This window comes from Phalaenopsis equestris, unplaced genomic scaffold (assembly GCF_001263595.1).
Source record: "Phalaenopsis equestris unplaced genomic scaffold, ASM126359v1 Scaffold000256, whole genome shotgun sequence".
Classification (NCBI taxonomy): Eukaryota; Viridiplantae; Streptophyta; class Magnoliopsida; order Asparagales; family Orchidaceae; genus Phalaenopsis; species Phalaenopsis equestris.
In genome coordinates, this window is record NW_018164698.1 from 302,866 (window position 1) to 326,945 (window position 24,080).

The 24,080-nt window shown below is 36.7% G+C and overlaps 1 protein-coding gene across 2 annotated transcripts; it reads right to left on the reverse strand.

Annotated features, from left to right (window-relative positions):
- Window positions 1-386: 386 nt before the first annotated feature.
- LOC110024462 lies at window positions 387-23,824 on the reverse strand. 2 transcript variants are annotated; one of them, XM_020724432.1, is made up of 7 exons: window positions 23,180-23,824; window positions 22,824-22,904; window positions 22,188-22,262; window positions 7,578-7,622; window positions 7,406-7,495; window positions 7,214-7,315; window positions 387-596 (listed from the first exon to the last, which is right to left on the reverse strand). In XM_020724432.1, exons 1-7 carry the CDS (start codon window positions 23,759-23,761, stop codon window positions 429-431), a joined length of 1,143 nt encoding a protein of 380 aa, XP_020580091.1. In that variant the 5' UTR covers window positions 23,762-23,824; the 3' UTR covers window positions 387-428. The 2 variants fall into 2 exon arrangements, with proteins under 2 accessions (XP_020580091.1, XP_020580090.1); XM_020724431.1 differs by having other exon boundaries at window positions 23,114-23,824.
- Between the last annotated feature and the right edge of the window lie 256 nt (window positions 23,825-24,080).

The following is a 24,080-nucleotide window of genomic DNA, read 5'->3' on the forward strand; positions in this document are numbered from 1 at the left end:
ATTATATATATATATATATATATATATATATATAAAGGAATGACCGAAGGCTATTATATGAGCCCTGATTATCCCTCATGCGCATAAGAATTCGAGTATCACACAAACTCATACTAGAAGGGTTACAACTGACAAGCAAATGCCCGACCAACTGATATGAGTACGCGGCACTTATTTTGAGCTAATTGAATCGTTCGATAATGTATCCAAATACCTCATTTTGAGCGTGCTTGCTTTGATTTCAAGCCAGATCAAGCTAGATTTCACTTTGAACCCAACTGACTCGAAATCAAATACAAGCCACAAGCCTATTTCGAGCCTCTTTGAGCAAATTTCGAGCAATCCCAATTCAGATTGGCAGACGTCTATAATACAAACAGTCAAAATCCATATTACTTACAACATGGAGAAAAATAAAGATAAATAATTCAATAATCCAATGGGAGATCCCACTCATCATCTCCATGAGGGAACTTTGGACTCCCAGAGCTTTGGCGGCTTCGCCTTCGATCTGCAAATGAACTTTTTCTTCTGAAATCATGTCTCCCTTCCAGGTGGTCTCCAGATCTGCCTATCTTTCCAGAATCCCAAATGCCCTGTGCAGGAATATGTTCAAACAAGCTTCAAAAACAAACCCTAAATAATGGTTCAAAAGTTCAACTTTTTATAAAGCAGATTTGCATACATTTCACTCAATTCTTATGTATTTACATATCTAACACCTAAACTTCCATTTTTACATGCATGTCATCTTAAATGATGATATTTTTGATGTGATATGAAAGATTTGCGTGATATAAATGTAAAAAAGCGATATTTCGGTGTTAGATATGTAAATACATAGGAATTGGGTGATATGTATGTAAATGCCCCTTTTTATAAATCTGGCCTCTTATACTAGCAGGATCTTGGCCAAAGAGGGGAATTCTCTATGATCCAAGGACTTCTTGTTTATTTTACATATATTTTAGGAACCCAAAGGATGCATGTTATAGAATGAGGGCCTATTTATAAATTTTACGAGTGCATTTCAACATTTTTTTATTGGGAACTTCCAATTAGCGCATGCGTTAGATGATCTAGATTACACTCCGCCATTGGAAAGGCTATCGAATGATTTCGTCTAGGGGCCCAAACCGATGGACTCACCTGAGTTAACAATCATTCATAAGAGGTGGACCGATGATAATCTAGTAGTAAGCGCCACTATGGATGTCGCAGGTCAACGGGCAAAATAAATTATTCCAAAACTTTTGACAATAAGACTAATGAAATTGATAGATCAAAATTTTGATGGTTGGATTTGCCAAAACAGTTCAGAAAATATTCATGGACCCAGTTTAAGCTTGCGAAAAGATGACAATATAACACAATCTTGATATTGAAATGTTCATCTCCACAAGTGAAATCCAACACCACATATGGCTCATGAATTTATACAATTCAGAAATTGCAGAAATTATGGGAAGATATTGATATCAAATTTGGGTAGCATAAAAATCACAATATAAAGTTAGCAGAGATTCAATGTATGTAGAGTGATCTTATCTCAATTCTGGTGCAAAGACAAGTTGATCATCATTAGGTTGGATGTTTTCTTCATGGGGCGTGGAGCGAAACTACTTAATAATAGAGTATAAACCATTAGTACAGATTGACTTGTGATGAAAGAAATAATTTTCAATAGGAGATATGAGAAGTTGTTAGAGCTATCAATGAAGGATTTTCCCAAAATTGGTCTAATGAATTCTTCTTTGTGAAGCAAGAATGTAGTATGTCAGACTTTAGGAACCAATGATCCCAATCAACAACAACAACAAGCCTTTTATCCCACTAAGTGGGATCGGCTACATGAATCTTTTTTCTCCACTGCTTCCTAATTTTTATACAATTTGCCCAGGTCATTTCAAGTCTACCTCTGCATCTCTTAACATAAGTCGAATCAAAAACACCTACTCTCCTAACAAGTTCATCCAATGGTCATCGTTTAATGTGACCAAATCATCTAAGACGACTCCATCAAATCCACCATCAAACCCATCACGGATATATTCATTTCGCATTTTGTCTCTAAGTGTCAAGCCACTCGTCCACCTAAGCATTCTCATCTCGGCAACACTTAATTTTGTTTTATGCTTCTCTTTTAAAGTCCAACATTTTTTGCCAGAGTATTGCAGGTCTCACCACAATCTTAAAAAATTTTCCTTTCAATCTAAGAAGTATATTTTTATCGCACAACATGCCCAATGCATTCCTCCACTTCAACCAACCAGCTTGAATTCAACTAATAGCATCCACATCTATGCACCATCACTTAAAACTATAGACCCGAGATATCCAGAACGATCACACCTTTTTAATAATTTGATCACTCATAGTTACAACTCTGTCACTAGAGTTACTACTACTAAAATTACATTCAAAGTATTTAGTTTTATTTCTACTCAAATGAAGACCTCTAGACTCCAATGTAGATCTCCATAATTCAAGTTTTACCTGAACTCTTTATCCAGTCTTACCCACAAGATAGATATCATCAACGAAAAGCTTACACCAAGGTTCATCCTCTTGTCAATGTCTATAAAAGCATCCATAACTAAAACAAAATAATATGGGCTTCAAGCCGATCTCTGATGTAATCCAATTGAAATATAAAATACTTGGTCAATCCTCAAAAAGATATGGGCTTAAAGCCGATCCCTAATGTAATCCAATTGAAATGGAAAATACTTGGTCAATCTTCCTTCTGTTCGAACACAAGTAACAACTCTAGTATACATATCTTTAATGACTTGAATATAAGTCATATCAACATCTTTCTTCTCTAGAACTTTCCAAATGAGTTCTCTTGGAACTTGATCATAAGTTTTGTTTTTCAAAATCAATAAAAATCATCGCAGATTCTCCTTATTCTCTATGTACTTCTCCATCAAACCTCTCAATAAATGTATAGCTTCCATAGTGGACCTACCCAACATAAATTAATTATGAGAATTTTGTATCACGTCTTGACTTATATTTAATTACCCTCTCATAATTTTAAAGTATGACACATCAACTTAATTCCTCTATGATTTGCACTCTTGTGCATCCTGTGCATCCCCTTTATTCTTAAAACTTAAAATGGGGACCAACATACTTTTCCTCCACTCCTCGTACATCTTTTTAGTTTTTAAAATAATATTAAAGATTTTAGTAAGCCAAGAAACTTTTAAATCTCTTAAATATTTCCACACTTTAATAGGGATATCATCAGGTCCTACTAATTTTCCACCCTTAATTTTTTTTTAAGCCTCCTCAACTTCTTTTTTACTATTGCAATGATAAAATAAAATATTTTATTATTATTAACATTATTAAGATCACTAAGGTAGAACATATTTTCAGAAACTTCATCAAAAAATTTATCAAAATAGCTCACCCAACTATGTTAAATATCTTCCCACCAAGAAAAATACCCAACTATGTTAAATATCTTCCCACCAAGAAAAAACACTTTTTTATTTTCATTTTTAATGCATTCAACTTGAATTAAATCTTTACTTTTCTTTTCTCATTGTTTGATTAGTTTATACATATATTTTTCACATTCTTTAGTATCTAATTTATTATAAAGATCAATAAAAGTAAAATTTTTAGCAGCACAAATTATTCTCTTAGATTCCCTACATACCAACTTAAATTTTTTCCATTTCTCTAAACTTTTACATTTAAACCAATTTTTATAACACAATTTTTTATATTTTATTTTTTCTTGCATATTTTAATTCCACCACTAACTGTATTTATTTATAAAAACTTTTCCTTTTGATTCTCCAAATATATCTTTTGTCACTCGTTTAATAGTGTTTGTTATTTTATCTCACATAGAATTTGTTTCTTCATGAACATCTCAACTCAAGAAATCTTGAAGTTTATTTATAAAAATCACTTTATTTGTGTTTTTTAGGTGGCCCCATCTAATTTTATGACAATGTTTCTATATATTATTTATTTTGCAACTCTTCATCTTGAAATCCAAAACAAATAATCGATGTTGAATACTTAAAATTTTACTTGGAATGATTTTACAAACTTTACACTCTCGATGATCCCAATAAATACAGATAAAAAAATATTTTCTTAATCTTTAATAGCATTAATAATAAAAGTGCCTAAAAAAGGGTGTGCTGAATTAGACACTTGAAAAGGAAGGCTATTCAAACCAGGCTAATATTTTCATGTTGTAGACAGATCTCACACACTTCCTGTCAGCCACCAATGTTCAATGCCCACCTTTTGACCTCTATTATAAAGCTAATGAACAAGCGGACAACCGACTGTAGCTCGACATCTAACATACCCAATTATTTGTCACCCCACACTCCCAATCAATCATCATCGATATCTAATGTTGCCTTCGAAATCATCAATCTCCACTCCAATAAGAAGAACTAAACAAATCATTGATCATCACATCACATCTGATATTCTCAATCGACTATCATTTGGTGACCACTAAGGCTTGATTATTGTCACTGTCAGCTACTGACATCTGAAATTCAACACCCGTATTTAACGATTAAATGGAATGTTGCATGGTTGCCAGTCTCCCCTCTCATAATAACGATTAAATGGAGTTTTGCATGGTTGCCAGTCTCCCCTCTTATAAGAACGATTGAACAGAGTTTTGCCCAATATCTGACATTCCTATCATTTGATCTTTTTTTCAGTGTGTAATGCTTCTCATCCATCAATGTTTGATGTATGCCTTTCTAGTCACCAATTTTTTCTCTTAGAAAAACTACAGACCATCAACTGGCATTCAACATTCTTACATTCATCAATATATGTTGGTCACCAACATTCACTTCATAAATTTTTGTATCCCCTCTTATAAAAAAAGCCATGCAAGATGCTGACATTTTAACGATGGATATCGCTCCAAGTGGTCTATCGTTTGATGTTAGCCAATGTTCATAAAGACCTAACATTCCACCAATTGTCTCGACAAATGGCATTTCGAATCAACTATCTTCTAATGCCAACCAATGACCACACATAATATCCATTAACTATTAGCATGTAACATCCATCTTCTAGATCACTTAAATCTCCTCTCTTACAAGAAAATGACCTAACAAACCATCAACCATTAGTTGACATCCAACATTCCTAATAAATCAATTTTTGACCCTTGGTGTTCTGAATCAACTTTATTAAATATTCATCATCCGCCAACACAATACCAGACTTCTAAGTGATATGGCCCCCATTCAATAAAGAAAACAATTGAGTAAACTACTACATGTCATCAAAATTTCAACATTCCTAATTGATTGTAATCTAATGCCTTGAAACATTTAATGTTTGTTAGCCATCAATATCCAGCGTTCGCCTTCTTGGTCATCAATCTTTTTTTCTAGAACAATCGAGCAGATCATTGACAGTCATCCAACATCACATGTTGCCAACTAAAAAATATCAAATGTCTGCCAATATTCAATGTCTATCAGTCAGTGACATCCAACTCTCACTTTCCTAGTCATTTCTACCCTTCTAGAAGAGGAATTGAGGAAACCATTGATTTTCGTTCAACCTCTCATCCAATAACGTCTAGGTCCATCTTCATATTCATTAGCCTCCTCTCTTCTACAAACAGACAATTGCCTAACATTTCTAATCAATCGCGAATGCATGATGTCTTTCGGCCAACAAAAACTAACAATTGTCTCCATGGTCACAATCTCCCCTCGTACAAGAGAACAATCAAGCAAGCCATTAACCATTGCCGGGCATCTAGCATTCCCAAACAATTATTGCTTGAAATTAGCCAATGACTAAGACCTTATGTTAGTCAACCATTAACATTTAACTCCCTTTTATCTGATCACTTGGTTCACTTGCCATAAAGAGAGTGATCGAGACAGTTATCAACATCATCTGATGATAAATTCGACAACTTAAAATGTCTCATTAGATCACCATAGAGGATTTGAAGTTAGCCAATGACTGATAACATTTAACTCCATTTTATCTAATCACTTGGTTCCCTTGCTATAACGAAAGTGATCAAGACAACCATCAACATCATCAGATGATAAATTTGACAATCAACATAAAAGATAACTTGTGCAACTCAGCATCTATTTTATTGTATTAATGTATTCTCTAAATATAGGGAAAGCAACACTCAACTTATGATAGTGGAATCTTTCCAACTGAAATTAGCTTCACTTTTTTTCCTAGTAAAATTTTCCACACAAAAAAAGTCTTCTATGAGCTGCTTTTAATTTATTTATAGAGAAAAATGTCAAAATGATCCACTAACTATTTGTAAGGGATCATTTTAGTTTCAGAATTTATAGTGTCAATTTAGTCCCTACACTCTTTTAATATGAGTTAAAAATAGTCCTTCGGGGGACTACTTTAGCCTCCATTAAAAGAGCCTATGAACTAATATGACAGTTTTATAGACTCTAGGATTAAAATGATCACATGTAAATAATCAAAGGACTATTCTGACAATTTACTCTTTATTTATATGTGTTGGATTTTCATTTAATAATAAGAAGACTATTCTGACACTTTACTCTTTATCTGTGTGTGGGGAATTTTTGTTTAATACAATAACAACAAAAAGCCATTTTCCCACTAAGTGGCATGAGCTACATGAATCCTTTTTCTTCATTGTGACATATTGAGTGTCATATTAAGATCATTTTTTATACAACACTGCCCAAATACTTTTAGGTCTACCTCTACCTATCTTAATATAAGTTGAATCTAAAGCATCTATTCTCTTAAATGGATCATAAGGTGATCGACATTCAATGTACCCAAACCATCCAAGATGACTATCTCTAATCTTGTTTATCATTGGAGCTACACCAACCATTTCACGGATACATTCGTTTCGCATTTTGTCTCCAAGTGTCAAACCACTCATCCTTCTAAGCATTCTCATCCCAACAACACTTAACTTGGTTTTATATTTCTCTTTTAAAGGCCAACATTATGCGTTATAAAACATTGCAGGTATCACCACCATCTTATAAAATTTTTCAAGTATAAACGGTAATTTTCTACCAGATAATTGTCCCGATGCATTACTCTACTTTGTTCAATGCGAAAATAAAAAATAATATCATTATGAATATTTCGGCACACAATAAATGTACATCAAATAATGTAACAAATTGATATTTTTATTGCCAACAAATGATTAGTGTACCTTTGTTAACCTTTGAATATGAGAAAAATCTTCTTCATACACAATGACCTTATCAGATTCGACATCAAGAACATCTTCAACTGATAACTGGTAGGTGCTCACCTAGTTGACATTGCCTAATAATTAGTCTTTGAAATTCAAACCATTTAAAACTCTGCAAGAATTCAAAGAAGCATCAGCTAATATAAGTACCAGACTCGATGGTATGATAGAAAAACCAAATGAGTCAAACTCAAGTGATTCGACAGCGCCGCTATTGATGCTGAAAGTGTAGCCACGAATCTGCAAGAAGATATTGCCATAGTAAAACAGAAACAATATCCTAAAATTCACTTTTATGCGTTTAGTGTTCAGTAGCACTCACCTTACCAATGCTGCGTCTACCATCCTTTACCACGTCATATCCTACCTACAAACATTACAAGATGAGCAATCCTTGAGTTGACCAATTATTGTATTTATAAAGGTAAAATAAAATTGAGTAGAGAAAGAAATAAGTAAAAAGAGCATAATGACACCAAACAAGAAAATATTTTTTAAATTAGGAAATTAATAGAGTGAGAACAAATAATCAGTAGCACTTCCCCTAACTCAGATATTCCGGGTCGTGTTAATGAGCATTTTCCGGATTCATTCTGTCAACTTTAATTTATATGAGGAAGATTTACATGCACACCACTAATTTCCTATATATTTACATATCTAACTTTAATTTTTACAAATCATACCACTTTACCTATGCATGGAAATATGTATTTCACTTTCTAAAAGTTAAAATGATGGTATTTTTATGTGATATGAAAGATTTAGGTGGTATAAATGTAATAAGCAAAGTTTCTGTGTTAGATATGTAAATATGTTAACTTTTGAGAAGTGAGCTAACTATTTTTATTGATAGGAAAATGAGTATAAATATACATTAAAAGACTCAAATGAAAGGAAAGAACAAATAAAAGGAAAGACATAAATTCAGAAATATGCCACATAGGAAATACATAAATATAGAAACGAAAACAAATAAAAGCTAATAATAACTGCAGTGAAAATAATAATTCTAATACTCCCCCTCAAGTTGAAATATAAATGTTCCATGTTCAACTTAGATTTGAAGTAATCAAACAACATCCGAGGAAAATTCTCGGTAAAGATATCAATTAATTGACCACTGAATGAGATAAATGAAACACAAATCTCCACTGAATCTAGTTTCTCCTTGATGAAATGCACATCAATCTCTACAAGTTTAGTGCAATCATGCTGGACTGGATTATGAGCAATGCTAATGGTGGCTTTATTATCACAGAACACTTGTAGAGTAGCAGAGACCGACATACGTAATTCACAAAGCATGATACATAACTAGAGAGTTTCACAGATATCCAATGGCTTGGAGCAAAACTCAACTACAACACTGCTCTAGGTCACAATCGACTGCTTTTTCGTTTTTCCATGTAACAAGATTTTCTCATACAAATGAGCAATATTTGAGATAGATCGCTGCTCATGGACGGACCCAACCCAATTATTGTTGGTATAAACAACAATAAAAAGGGAGGTGTGACGAGATAAACAAACCTGGGTCCGGTGTGCTTTTTGAGTACTGAAAGATCCCGTAGACAGCTTGGATATGGTGCTCATAGGGATCATACATGAATTGACTCACGAAACTGTCAGGATGAGTATGGACAAAGATAAATGAGTTGCCCCACAATATGTTGGCAGTGAGTTTCGTTCAACGGAATAGCATTGGGAACGTTAAATAATTTCTCATTAAGATCCATTGGGACAGCTGATGGTTTGCAAAGAATAATGTTATTCTCTAAACAATAGGTCAAGCGCATATTTGAGTTGAAACAAGCAAATGCCCCGAGATGACCTAACAACTTCCATGCCTAAGAAGTATCGGAGCGACCTCAAGTCATTCATTTCAAAACAAGTAACAAGAATATCTTTCAGGGACTCCAATGTTAGTAGATCATCACCTGTGAGCACACTATGATCGACATAGACGATAAGGATAGCAATTTGGCCACTGGAAGAATGTTGAAAGAAGAAAGTACTATTTCATGATCCAATACCATTTTATGAACTGTCGAACCAGATCCTTGGAGATTGCTTAAGTCCGTAAAGGAACTTCCGCAGTCGATTGTTGACCTCATTTTTGGTGAGGTCTAGTCTTCCTCTTAGGGTTTAGGATCTAGCCTTATGGGTCTCCCTTTGACCATCTTAGAATCTTAGAAATGGAACCCGCCTCGTTCTAGAAATTCAACCTACTTCTGTCCCCTTCTGAGCCTTAGGGTGGCCTTTTGCACAATTCGCACTCCCGCGAGCACAAACTTCACAATTCGGAGAGTCGACGCGTCCGATCACGTCAATTCGCATCGCTTGCACCGTTACCTGTCGAAGACTCGAGTAAACTTTTTGAAACAATCGATCGCGAGTCGAAATTTTATGAAATTTGAATTTTGACGCGTTTTTGACCCGATTGTCGACGACGAAATCCGAGCGATCCCGGATGACAAAATGGACTGCACCGGCGCGTCCGGAACGTCGATTTTGCCTTAGGAGGACACCCATTTTGCTTGGACACTCATTTTGTTACGTCGCCGCGCGCAAGTAAATCACATATAATTTAATATATATATATTAATTAACTCTTTTTTACCCCTTCCCCCTTTCTTCTTTAATTCCTAACTCCCCTAACGCACGCACCCGAGCTCTGTTTCTAAACCTTTTTTTTTACTCCCTTTCCTCTTTAAACACTAAATCCTTAACGCACGCACCCGAGCTCTGCCTCCTTTCGCTCTCCCGTTCGCGTGTCTGGCCCTTTCCCTTTCTCGGTCTCGAGCCAATCGAGCTCCTCCTCCTCCACGCGAGAGAAAGTTGACTTCTTATTTGTCCTTGCCCGACACTCTCTGCCCCCGGCCTTCCTTCCCGAAGCCCTGCCCGTTGCCAGTCTCCCTGAGCTGTGGTTTTCCTTTTCTTGGTAGTTTGACTCTGGGAAGCTTGTTCCCTGCTACACTTGATGGCAAATCTTCTCTTCTTCCCGATGGTTCCCTCGCTGCCACTATGCTTGCCGCTCGGTCCGAGATGCTTCGGTGGCTTGGCCCTCTGCGAGCAGGGAGCACGTCCCTTTTCTTCTTTGGCCCGATTCAAGTGTCGTGGACTGTTGGGGGTGGTCTTCTTTCTCTTCTCCTCTATTCTCTGCCTATAAACACAGTTTCTTTTGAGATTTTTGGGGTGGATGAAGAAAAGTTTGCAAGAAAGGGGAGTAAAAAAATTTCGGCTGCGAGAAGATTGGAAAGGGAATTTCTGTGAGAGCACTTCTTTAAGGTGAATTCTTGTGTTGCAATGTTTTACTTTGGCATTATAGAGGTACTCTTCGTCCCCCCTTTTTCTCAGTGCCTTGTTGTCTTTCGGTTTTCCCTTTGCCGAGCCTTGAGTATAGTTCTGTTGGGTGATACAGCATGCTAGTTCTCTTACTTTCATGTTAAAGATGAAATGTGAGTATGTTTTAGGAAGTTAGACTTGGATATTTGCTTAAAGTGGTGGAGATATGACATGTTCTTTGTTTATCCTATCATATTTATGTTGGTAGCGATTTGGATAATTGAAATATGGTCTTGAAATAATTCTAGCTCTTCTTGCAAGCATGTTGGGATATGAATTATGAGGCTTTTCATTTCTTTTTTTTATGAGATATGGGAGAGGTCATTTGGCCTTTCATGCATGTTGGGGTTTCGGCTTTGACATATTATGGCTTACTCTCACTTAAAATGAAGGTTGGGGAGTGTATTTTACTGTTTTACGCATGTTTGGAGGCTCGGTTTCGGCTTCCTGTTGCTTTCCCTGGCTCGAAATGTATGCTACGAGAGAACTTATTTAATTTGAAAAATGTTGTAGCTTGTTTTGAGGGCTTGACTTAGCCCCTCGTGATGCCTCACCCTTGTTCAAATATTTGTTGGAATAATTTCATACTTGGGATGTTTAGACATGCAGGTGGTTCCTTGGGCTTGAAATGGCTAGATCTTTAATGTTATATGGCTCAGTTTTAGTCCCTCTCGGTTTTGGCTTTTGGTTCCTGTTGAGTTCGGTTTTGGCTTTTGGTTCCTGTTGAGCTCGATTTTGGCTTGATTTAGAGTCACGGTTTTTGGCTTTGAATGACTCGGTTTTTGGCTTTGAATGGCTCGGTTTTGGGCTTTTGTTGGTGCTCGATTTTTCATTTCAGGAGTATGGGATGTTGACTTTTGTGGAGACTTGAGTCTTGACTTTTACTGAGATGTTGAAGCTCTTTTCCTAGCTTTAAGAGCTCGTGTTTTAGCCCTGCTGCACCTTGTTTGGCCTTTGTTGGACTTGGTTTGGCTCTAAAGTGGGGGTTGTGGTTGCTTGTTTTAGCCTTGCTGGGCTCGATTTTGGCTTCTGGTTCTTGTTGAGCTCGGGTTGGCTTTGGTTGAGGGTTGTGTTTGCTTTGTTTGGCCTCTGCTAAGCTGGGTTTTGGCATCCCACCGGTGTCTTAGCTCAAATATACGTGTGGTGGATGGATTCATGTTGGTTTGGAAAAACTCTGTAGTTGTTCTTGTGTACGACATGTGTTGGTTCTATATTTTGATGTCTCAGGGGTATAAAAAAAATGTTTTCTACTATTTTGTTGTAACCCGAACTCGAACCTTAGCGGTGGTTCAGCCTTGGCTTGACTTGAGAGCTCAGATTGTTTTGCCTTACCCTTACCCGAGAAGTGGTTGGCTGGCCTTGGTTCCTATCCTTACCCGTGAGACCCATTGGAGTTTCTTGAGCCTAACTCCTCCCCTCTTGTTGAGTTTGAATCACTTGAATGATTATAGATGGATCGAATTTGTTACTTTGAGATATCGGTGATGTTGTGTGCTCTCCTATGTGTATCAAAACTTGTAGGGATTTGATTCGGGTTCACCCTAGCCGTGAGCCTCACTTGTTGTTTCTCGGGTTTACCTCAGTTGTGAGCCTCCCCTTTTGGTCCTTACCCGCGAGGCCTATTGTAGGTCATTGGATGTGATTTGGTTTTCCTTGCTAGGCTTGAATTGGCTTGAGTGTTGTGGATGAATCAAGTTTGTCATCCAAAAAAAAAATATAATTACTTTGGTTATCCTTTCGTGTTTGTCAGGGAAGCATAGTAGTCATTGGTAGTTCTTTTGGTCACCTTGGGCCGTGAGCCTTTATGATTACCTCCCTTGTGGGTTTAGTCATTGGTAGTTCTTTTGGTCACCTTGGGCCGTGAGCCTTTATGATTACCTCCCTTGTGGGTTTAGTCATTGGTAGTTCTTTTGGTCACCTTGGGCCGTGAGCCTTAGTGATTACCTCCCTTGTGGGTTGCTTTGGCCGAGAGCTATAAATGTTGTTTCCTCTTCTCTGCTGACCCTGGCCGTGAGCATCTATGTGGTTTTATGGGCAAATTTTATGCTTATTTGATGCATGAGGTTATCTATTAATTTGAAAGCCGGAGAATGAAAATCTATTAATTTGAAAGCCGGAGAATTTCGATTTTATTATAAGCTTGGAAATATTAACGGTGGTTTCCCCGCGATCATTTTCTTTCAAAGTTTGGGAAATTTTAAACCTCATTTTGGAAAAACATTTGGTGGACTTAAGCATTCCTATGTCTTTGGGGTTTGAAAAATCAGCGCGAAGGGATATTTCATGTTTGTTAGGAAAGACCTCGGGCCCTACTTTTCCGGGTCTTTTCGATAGGAGTTTTTTTTTTAGAACTGTTCCAATCTTTTTTTCGGTGTTTTAGATAAATCAGTGTCTCCTCTCTCTCACCTCATTTTTGTTTTTTTTTTTTTTTTTTTTTTTGTTTGGTTTTTCTTTTTTATTTTTTGGCGCCTTTTGCTATACGTGAAACCATCAAGCAAGGTCGCAAGTAGTCGTTTTGGGGCGTACGGTGTTGATGATAAAGGCACACCGAAGATAGAGCAAAAAGATGTCCTATCCTATAACATCAAGATCCAGGCATTTGATGAACAATAAGATATGGTATCCTTCACCGACATATGTCTAGCGGTAGTCGGCTCGCACCTCCACAAAATGTTGGCAGTCCTACGTCTGGCAGCATAATCGACTCGTGAACAACAAAGGAATTTGTAAAAAAAAGAGAGAAAAGAAGATAAGTTTTGATAAACCATTTTCAAACAAAAATATACTTTTCTACGAAACAAAAATTGATAACTCTTCTTTGTATGTTTAAAAATTTGTGTGTATGTCAAAACAATAAAACCTATTTTAAAGTTGGTTGTCCACCTAACGAATACATGTTTAGGCTGGGAAATAGCCCTCTAAGTGAGGTTCAAGACACACTTCTAGATGAGTGACGAGTTCTATACATTCGGGTGACCGAGTAGCCTTCGTGGACCCTCGAGAATAAATATAGCTGAGCCTAGTCCCATACGAGTGCTTGCGGTCCCCCTCATCTGAATCTTCTTTTTGTTTTATCGAAGTTTTGGGACAGGACACTCGTGTCACTTTTCCTTTCTTTTGAAATTTCCCCGGGAGTTTTGAGGATTTTCTTTTACTTGAGTCTTTTTCGTTGATTTTCTCGAGTTTTCCGTTTTTCATCGGGTTTCCTGGACGACGTTTCTTTCGGACTTTGCTTTTTTGAGATGCATTTAGGTTTGCTATACTTAAGGAACATCGGATCTTACGGGCGTACAGGTTTGCTTTACATTTTTCAGTATTTTATTTTTTTGTTTCTACCTGCTACTGTACTGTACAAGCATGTTATACTGTTCCTGTTTCCACCTACTACCGTATTGTATAACATGTTATACTACTCCTGTTTTTTTTGCCTACTACTGTTCCACGTGCATTTTATTGTTTTGTTCCTGCGTTGCACACTTTACATTATATAACTTCAAACATGTTTCCTTTTTGCATAGGATGTTTAGAGGACTACAACCATAGGGTCGTTTGATTTGACACTATAACTGGATACCCTAAAAAACTTAAACTCGTCATGTCGGGGAAGTTTGGAGCTAAAATAGTGGGCAGCACGACCATCTTCAACAGCAGAACATGTCTTCCCCAGCAAAATCATCCCTTTTCCTAGAAATTAAACAACAATCCATAGAATTTCGAGGTTGTTCTCCTAGCGCAACATAAATCCTCCATTTTTTTCTTTAGGCATTCGTATAGCTCTGCTGTACGATTTAAGCCCTAACTCGTTCTAGGTTTCGAGGTTGTCATCTGATACGACGTAAACCCTCATATCTTCTAGGCGATTTGTGTGACCATGTCACGCAAATATAAGCCCTAATTAAATAAAATTGGCAGGATAAAACACTTTACTAATTTCTTCTCAAAACTGGAGCCAAATCATAGGATAGACTGGGAAGTCACTGAGGTTCTCCTCTGGATTTGTGGCCTCCCCTAGTTTCTCTTCATTTGGATTCCTCGACATTGTTTCAGGTTCGAGCATTTCCCCTTTCACACATCTTCATCCGATTTCGTTGAAAAATCTTATCCTTTTGACTTCTTTGAAGATAATATTCCCTAATTTTTATCGAGAGTTTTCTTAGGTGACTTCGATCATTTAAGATGTAATTAACTATAGGGGTTTGCCCTTATAGGAAGTTTTTCCGAACCCAGCCTAAAATAAACCCTATTTAATTCTTTGTATTAAATAGAAAAACTTGTCGGCAAATAAAACGGTTTCGCAGACCAAACAGATGTCATATCTTTCTTAGTTTATTTGATCGAGCTTCATCCTCAAGTCTTGTGTTTATCCCTCGGGATAGATACATGGTTTGAGGTAGAGCGCTCTTTCATTTAAACTGCGAAAAATGAGGTCAGTTTGATTTCATATATATATATATATATATAAATTAAAACGTCCTTCCGAAGCGGGCGATGAGATTTCAATTCCAACGTCTTTTCGAAGCGGGCGACGGGACTTCACTTCCAGCGACCGACAGCTTCTTACAGGCGACCTCCACAAAATAACTTTTTAGCTGCCGACATCGATATAGTATACCCCGGGAGGAAGTAGAGTCGATGCATTGAGAGGGGGCACGTGTACACCTCCTCTGTGAGATCCTCATTAAGGAAAGCATTCTTGATATCAAACTGGAGCAAGGGTTCGGTCCATATTCACAGCAAGCGATAGCATGACCCGAATGGTATTTTATTTAGCAACAGGAGCAAATGTCTCATCATAGTCAACTCTGTATATTTGTGAGTAGTCTTTGACAACAAACCATGTCTTGTTGCGTTCAAAGATCCATCGGAGTTAAACTTGTTGCTAATAATCCAGCTGCACCCATTGTTCTCTTACCAAAAGGAAGATCCACAACATCCCATGTATGATATCATTGAAGAGCATTCATCACATCCATGACTGTACCTTTCCAAGACGGGTTTGTTAATGTTGCCTCAATAATGGATGAGAGATGATGATCCCTCGGGGTAGTAGCAAATGCTTTGTAGGTCAGCGATATACTGTTGAAAAAGATGTATTTTTCCTTGGAATAAAAAGAGCTTGTATGATTACATACCGTAATTGGAGAACTCACATCCTAATTTGAAGTAGTAGCAATGGGGATGTCGCTCAGTATATTCCAGATTTTGTAAAGAGCTAGGGGCTCCAGAGTAGGAACATCAAGATGAGTGCGCCGAGTATGGACAAGGAGGGTGGGAGGAGGGTCTAGTTGTATGGCAGATGGCGGATCCAGAGGGACATAGAGCTCCTTGGATATAGTGGTTGGAGAGATATCCACAGGAATCATAAAAAAAAAAAATCCGACTCCCCCTCACTAGAGGCAGTGATAGGGAAGTGAGGGTACTTTCAAAGAATAAGATATCGACACTCACATAGAGTTTATTTGTGATAGGATCAAGACACCGATAGCCTTTTTGAATAGCAATGTATCCAAGGAAAATAAATTTTATTCACATGGGATCAAGTTTACTACGAGTAAAAATAGTGTTCGAACAAAAGCCATGCAACCAAAAATTTTGGGTTCAAGAGTGGTGAAGAATCGATTTGAAGGAAAACATGACATCAAGATGGTTAATGGAGTTCTGAAATTATGAATTTTTGTGAGGACTCTATTGATGAGATAGATGACAGTAAGCAAGGCATCGTTCCAAAACTTTTTTGGGACATTTAGATTGAAACATAATAGAACGAGCTACCTCGAGAAGATGTCGATATTTTCTCTTGGCTACCTCATTCTATCGAGGATTGTCTGTACATGAGCTATGATAGAGGATGTCCTTACTTGCCAAAAAAATTACCCAATATAAAGTTAAAAAATTCACAGTCATTATCAGTTCTAATTGAATTGACGTTTTGAATTTGGTCAAAATGAAAGAGTGAGTTTTTGAAGGTGGCAGCAGTCACAAATTTATCTTCTAAGAAATAGACCCACGTCATTCAAGTGTAATCATCAATCAAAATAAAAAAAAACATTGTTTATTAGTGTAGTTAGAAGTGTTTGAGGATCCCATAATTCACTGTGAATGGGTGAAAAAGGAGCGAAAGGCGTGTAAGAGTCGGGTGAATATAAAATGTGATGATGTTTAGCTAATTAAGAAATCTCACATTTTAAACTAGCAAGATTTTTATTAATAAACATTGATGGATGCAATTGTTTTAAATATTGAAAAACTAGAATGACTCAAACGATAATGTAACAACATGATAGAACATTTAGTGAATAGGGAAAAACTGCAACTACTTGAAAAAATGACATCGTTCTTCATGTATTTCTCTTGGAAAAAGTAGAGCTCGACTACCCGTTCAACAGCTTCAATTATCCTCTCCGAACGAGGATTCTAAAAGATACAAACATCAGGAGAAAAAATAAGCAACACAATCAATATCATGTGTCAACTTAATGAAAGATAAACTGTTACACTTCAACAGAAATAAATGTAAAATAGATTCCAAAGTTAGATCGACTGTTAATTTAACCAACTATTTAACATCAATAAAATTACAGAAGTCATCAACAATTTAAATGTATCTTTCCCATAGCATGGATAATATGTCAAGAAAGCTTGATAGCATCCAGTCATGTGATCTTTGACACCTAAATCAATGATCCATAAACTAAAAGAGACAAAAAAAAGTGAGTTTCATAGGAATGGTACATTGACGGTCGTGGGAAATCAATGGGTCGAAAAAGAACTGATTGGATCCAAGCAGTTTGATTAATTGCTCCATTTGACTCTTAAGAGAGTAGGGTGATTCCAAGTGTTTCGAGTGGGAACTAGTTGTACCGTAGTAGATTTAGATGTCATAGTAAGACCCATGACAGAAAAGAATTTGGCTGAAGATTTGTATGTTGGTTTCCCATGGTGTTTCCAACACTTGTCACGAATATGGTTGGGTTTGTGACAGTAATCACAAGTGGAGCTAGTGGCTCGAGATGACAGAAACGAGTATTGAGTACTATTAGTGACCAAGACAGATGATTCGACTGAAGCAGAAGTCTCGAGTATGACAAGTCTTAGCTCTCTTCGTATCGAATCTTTGTGAATGTAGCACGAACAGAAAAAAGGGGATCCCAGCCAAGGATACGACCCTGGACTTCATTAAGGTCTTTGTTAAGGCCTGCCAAAAATTGAAACATGCAATTTTTTATACAATTTTCTGAAAGGGGAAAAAATATGTCGGAGATTCCCACGTGTAGTTGTAATAGAGATTGTATTCCATCCACAAGACAACTAAATCATTGTAATACTAGGTTATGATCCTCAATCCTTATTTTGTTGCCTCACAGATCTTCTTCGAAACCTCATAAAGTTGGTTGGAATTCCCTACATAAGTAGATATCCCAAATTGTAGTCCATATGGCATTGGCAGAAGGAAGAAGCATATACAAATGACCAATCGTAGTTTCCATAAAGTTAATCCGCCACAACATGATCATGAAATTCTTTAATTCTCACGCTTCATACGTCGGGTCAATTTTAGGAGGTTCACGAATCATATCCGTGAGATAGTCAAATTTTTCACGTCCCTTGACGAACAAGGACACGACTTGTGACCATTGAAGAAAATTAGAACTGTCCAGTTTATTGGTTGTGATTAGAAAGTTCATGTGATTTTTCGATCCTCTGGTCAGCAGAGGAATTGAAACTGGTGTCAACCCTCCTGTGGACTCAAGTACGTTGTCGGGAGAAGGCTCGGCGATGGAAGATTCCGCCATAATTCCAACTGAGCCAAATGTGATGTTGGGTTGCCAAGACATAAGAAATCCTAGAGGCTGAAAAAAAAAATCTAGAAACACCAACCAGGGAGAACAGGTTGGCTAAAGAAAAGATCAGGTTGGCATAAGGGATCTTCGGGGGTTGGAAATGTCTGCCAACAAGCCAAGCAGCAGTCTGCAGGGAGGCAACACTGAGATCTGGCAATTGGAGGCATGTAAAGAGGTTGGTAGTGAGGTATGGCGGTACGATGTACCAACAGGCGGCCGAAACTAAGTCTGGCGACAGGAAGAAACGCAGGGAGGACCTGCAGTTAGCCGGCGGTAGAAATCTTGTAAGGAAAGACCTGCAGGTGGTCGGCAACTAGGGTAGAGAGCATGGATTAGAACCATCACATGTTACATTTTGATAATTGAGCTACATATTTTCATTGATAGAAAAAGGGGTATAAATAAAAGGAAGATAAATTCAAAAACAGGCCACGTAAGAAATACATAAATATGAAAACGGAAGCAAATAAAGGCTAACAATAACCTCAACGGAAATACATAAGAATTGTGTCGCATGTATGCAAATGCACCTTTATATAAACCATTCACAAAACTTTCATTTGGTCGTCCCTTTTTCCATCCTCATGATCAACTTTTACCATATCAACAAGTCAGCATGTCCACGCCTTAAATTACAAAAATGAGGTGAAACATTGAAAAAATGCATTGAATGTTTATATTTGATTGAAAAATGTTATTCAATAAGGTTCTAAGAGAAGTCCTTTCGAGAGTTCTAGATAATAAAGGTGTAGATATGACTTATATTTAAGTCATTAAAGATATGTATTTTAAATATGTTACTTGTGTTCGAATAGAATGATTGACCAAGCAATTTCCCATTTCATTTGAATGACATTAGGGGTCGGCTTTAAGGTCATATCTTGTTGCTTTAGTTGTGGATGCTCTAACTGGACATTTACAGGAGGATGTACCTTGGTGTATATTTTTCGCTGAAGATATCCTTCTTATGGATAAGATTAGAGAAAGAATTCAGGAAAAACTTGAAGTATGAAGATCTACATTGAAGTCTAAAGCCCTTCGTTTGAGTAGAACTAAAGCTAAATACATGGTATGGAATTTTAGTAGTAGTAGCTCGAGTGGTAAAGTTGTAACTATGAGTGATCAAATCATTAAAATGTGTGAACGTTTTAGTCTATTGTTCAAAGTGATGGTAATATAGATAGGGATGTTAGTAGCAAAAATCAAATTGGTTGGTTGAAGTGGAGGAATGCATCGGGCCTATTATGTGATAGTAAAGTACCACTTAAACTAAAAGGAAAATTTTATAAGATGGTGGTGAGACCTGCAATGCTCTATGATGCAGAATGTTGGCCTTTAAAAGAGAAGCAGACAACAAAGTTAAGTGTAGTTAAGTGTTGTTGAGATGAGAATAGTTAGGTGGATAAGTAGTTTGACACTTAGAGACAAAATGCGAAAAGAATATATAAGTGATAGAGTTGGTGTATCTCCCTTGGCGAACAAGATTAGAGAGCAATGAAGAAAAAGAATGTTCATATTTGACTACTACTAAATCTTAGATGGTTTGGTCACATTAAACGTCAATCATCTAATGATATGGTTAGGAGAGTAGATGTTTAGATTTAACTTATATTAAGAAAGACAAAGGTGGACCTAAAAAGGCTTGGCTATATTGTATAAAAAATTATCTTAATTTATTAGAATTAAATGAAAATATGACACTTAATAGGACGCAATCAAGAAAAAAGATTCATGTAGCTGACCCCACTTAGTGGGATAAATGCTTGTTGTTGTTGTATTGATAAATGTTATTTGCATGGACGATTCTTTATTGAAGATTTTTTTCCTATGTAGTGAAATGTAGATGATTCAATCCTCTAAAGTAAAAGATAAATTCCAAATAAAATTGCATGATGGAAAAAGAATTAAAAAAAGAATATTGTAAAATTTGTATGGGACTTTGTCAACTTGCATTACATGCTAGGCAATGTTTTGATTTTATTATAAACAACATCATAGCCTTATACGTCAAGGGGGTGGATTCACCCAAAAGGATGAACAGGAGACATCAAAGGTCGGATGTAATATAAGTCTATCAGATCGAGTCCAGTACAAACTAGCTATTTTTGATTCAATAGAAGTTGATAAACCAAGCTTAAGCTTAGCTTCAAAGCATCAACAAGCCAATAGTTAGGAGGAAACAAATGTCAATAGTTCGTTAAAGGCTAAAGAGTGACTTCACATTTATTTGTACCAGACATGATAGATTAACCAAGCCGTGTGGCCAACCTACAATTATAGGGTGCTCAAACTTCATTGTCGGATATCCCATCAATTTCTCTTCCCAAGTCAACTAACAATCCGAGTCTGAGTCTGTATTAATTATGTATTAAGGCTCTAAGGACTTCTATGCCTCTCTGTAGCTTTTTATATGTATTGCAAATTTGCTTACAAATAGCTAATGAGCATGTTGAAAAACTTCTCAAAATTACCATCGTGATTCCTCTGCCATACTAAAGATTGCGGCATGAAATTAAAGAGATTTGATTTTTTATATTACATAATATTGAAGTTATTTTGGAAGTTTTATTTTTAGGATATTTTGTCATTTTCTTTTATTAAAGTTTTTTATTATTAGTATGTTACAATTCATTTTTTTTTTTTTTTGTGGGAAGTTATGTCTTATTTATGATGTTCCCAATATGACAGTAATCCCCCTTTACTTATTTTGCAATCATTTCATATGAAATTGAAGAGGAATAATTATTTTTCCCCTCCAAAAACTATAAGGTATCAGAGCCACCGACCTGACCCTAACCCCACCTCGCATGACTCCTTTGTGTTAGGACACTAGCAACTTATGTTGGGAATGTGACGATTGGATTGCAGCGTATGAAGACTGTCAAAACTCCACTCTTTCACCACGTCCGCTCCACTTATACCCGAGGTGACGTAGGGATTGTAACATACGAACACCAATAAAACTTTGATTTTTTTCCCTTACAATTATGCAGATCCGTAGTTACTGAGAGGGTTCTGGAAAGACAGAACAATAAGGAGAATACAACAATCATAGTGGCTGAGGGTTCTGGAACGATGATTGCTCTTGCATATCGACGAACAACAATGAGACAACAACATTGGCAAGGTCCGTAGTTGTTGAGGGTTAGGGATCGACAATTGTTGTGTTTTCAGCATTCCCTTTTCTCCTTCCACCGAAAAATAGGAGTTATGCGACTTTCTTGATCGAAAACAGCAATCAGGTTTACGGCGTAAATAATTGTTGTACTGCTCGCACAATGAAATGAAAAACTTGCAACGTACATGAGTTATGCACCTTTCTTGATCGAAAAGAATGATCGAAATCGCAACGTGAAGGAGTTTCGCCCGATGAAAAGCTAAATTAATCGCTTCAAATGTGATAATAGTATGTCAAAACTGTTAAATTTTAATTTTTTTAAAAATTTTTGTACCAAATTAAAATATTGAGCATAACAATAGAGTTTTTTTATTTTTTATTTTTAATAATTCGCTCAACTCACATTTGAGCCAAAGTTTGAACTATGTATAAACTAGACAATCTTAGGTCGACTGAACCAAAACACAACTCAGCTCGACCGTTTACCCCCTTACTTGCTGACAATAAATATTATGAGTGAAGCGTTGCTATTTCGAATGCTTTTGTAATTCTAGCATTACAAGAGCAAACATAGAAACCACCCAGCTCTCCACATACTAAGAGCAGAGAACAAAAAATGACATACCAAAGTATCCAGACCAGTCATCTTAAGCTCATCTTGCATCACAGATTCATCAGGAACAAGCACGACGTCTCCCACCTACAGCAAATTAGGAAAGTAAAAAAATTATATTAGGATTCAATGGTGGAACAAGCACTAACCTAATAAAGGGCTAAAAGTGCCATGAATTGATATCGATGTCATCAACTTCGACTAAAGAAACCATTTTTATGCATTTCATGCCATCATGCATGGAGGAGAAAATCAGGAGAACAAACTTTAAGCTAAATAAAAGTACGTTCAATCATTCACTGGGTATTAAATATTTATGCATTGTGACCGTTATAAAGTATGTTTGTGTCAAGGAAGTAAATAACAAATCTCCAAAAGCACTATACTATCATATCAACTTTTCTGAAGCTACAAAAGGAAACTGTTTTAACAGCATGGCCAACATTAGTAGTAATCACAAAATCATGTACTAAACAAGGCCGGGAACTAACTAATCATCATCCATAAACTCAAAACTCAAATAAGCATCCATGGAGTAAAGTTGATATAGATCCAAATTCAGTGTACATCATCTTAAGGAACTCAGTTTTAAGAAAATGAATATTATAAGAAAAGAAGAAAAAAAAAACTGATCATAGAAACATAAACCTGATACACATCCTCAAGAAGAAACTTCTCAGCATCTCCAGATAGAAAATTTGGCCTCACCTCGACCAATGCTACCACCCACTGAAATCAACTATTAAGAAAGTAAGATCACAAAACAGACTATCATCATCAGGAGAGCTCAGCAAAATTAAGAATGGATTCAACTAACTAAATAAGTATCAAAGATCAACAAAACCTCTCTTAACTCCAATAGCATCTTAACCCCAGACAACCTCCTACTATCGAAACGACAATCAATCGAGGGCATGCCAAAACCATAAAAAACTAACCGATCTAGTGTCAACCCAAAGCTGTGAGATAAACCCCAAGCTACGAGCAGACTCCATGCTAATCACCTGCTTCGCAAGCAAATTCGACCTCCTCATCACCCGCCTTCCACCTCTAACGCCCGTGCTTCCAACCACAATCTCTTCCCTCTCTGAACTAGAAGTTGTTTCTTCCAAGTTGTCAGGCCTCGACCCTTCTTCCATAGAACCCGCTCTAGCGTTCTCCTCCTTCTCAAGCTCCCTCTTCAACTCAAGAAAATCGAATGTTGTTAACAACGGAGCTCCATTCCCACCTCGCTCTCTCTCGCCCCTGAAACTCGACTTCAAACCAGAAAATTCTTCAAGAGATTCAAATGACCTTGGGTTTTCGTCACTGGGCCTGCTGTTGGTATCCGCCGATCCTGACCCGGTTGAAACTGAGAAGAGAAATCCTCCCCTGTTAAATCCAGGGGACTCAAACTTGCTGCTTATTGTGCTGTTGTATCGGCTCCTATGGCCAAGCGTTAGAGGACCATGAACCGAAGAATGGTTTATTAGGGTTCGTTCATTTGAAAGGATCGGTCCTTGTAAAAATCCAAGACGAGTATGGGTACAGCGGCGTGAGAAACGCAGAAAGCTGCCATCGAAATCCCGGGGAAGACAAGCGAGCATCGAGCTAAACCAGATAAAGCATAGAACTCAGCAACTCTGCCGAAGTACTTCGGGGTGAGTGAATCAAACAAGTTTAAAATAAAAATTTACAGGTATATCACATAATATTGGATTATTTATCTATCTAGGATCTAAATTTAGATATTTACATTAATAGCATTTTCGTATCATATATATTGATTATTATGTATATAAATTAAAAGTTTTGGAATAAGATGTGATAATACATAATAATTACATGGGATGTATGTAAATGCCCTAAAAGAAGACTACATACCTATTTATCAAATATTTTTAAAAGTTTTATATAATCGACAAT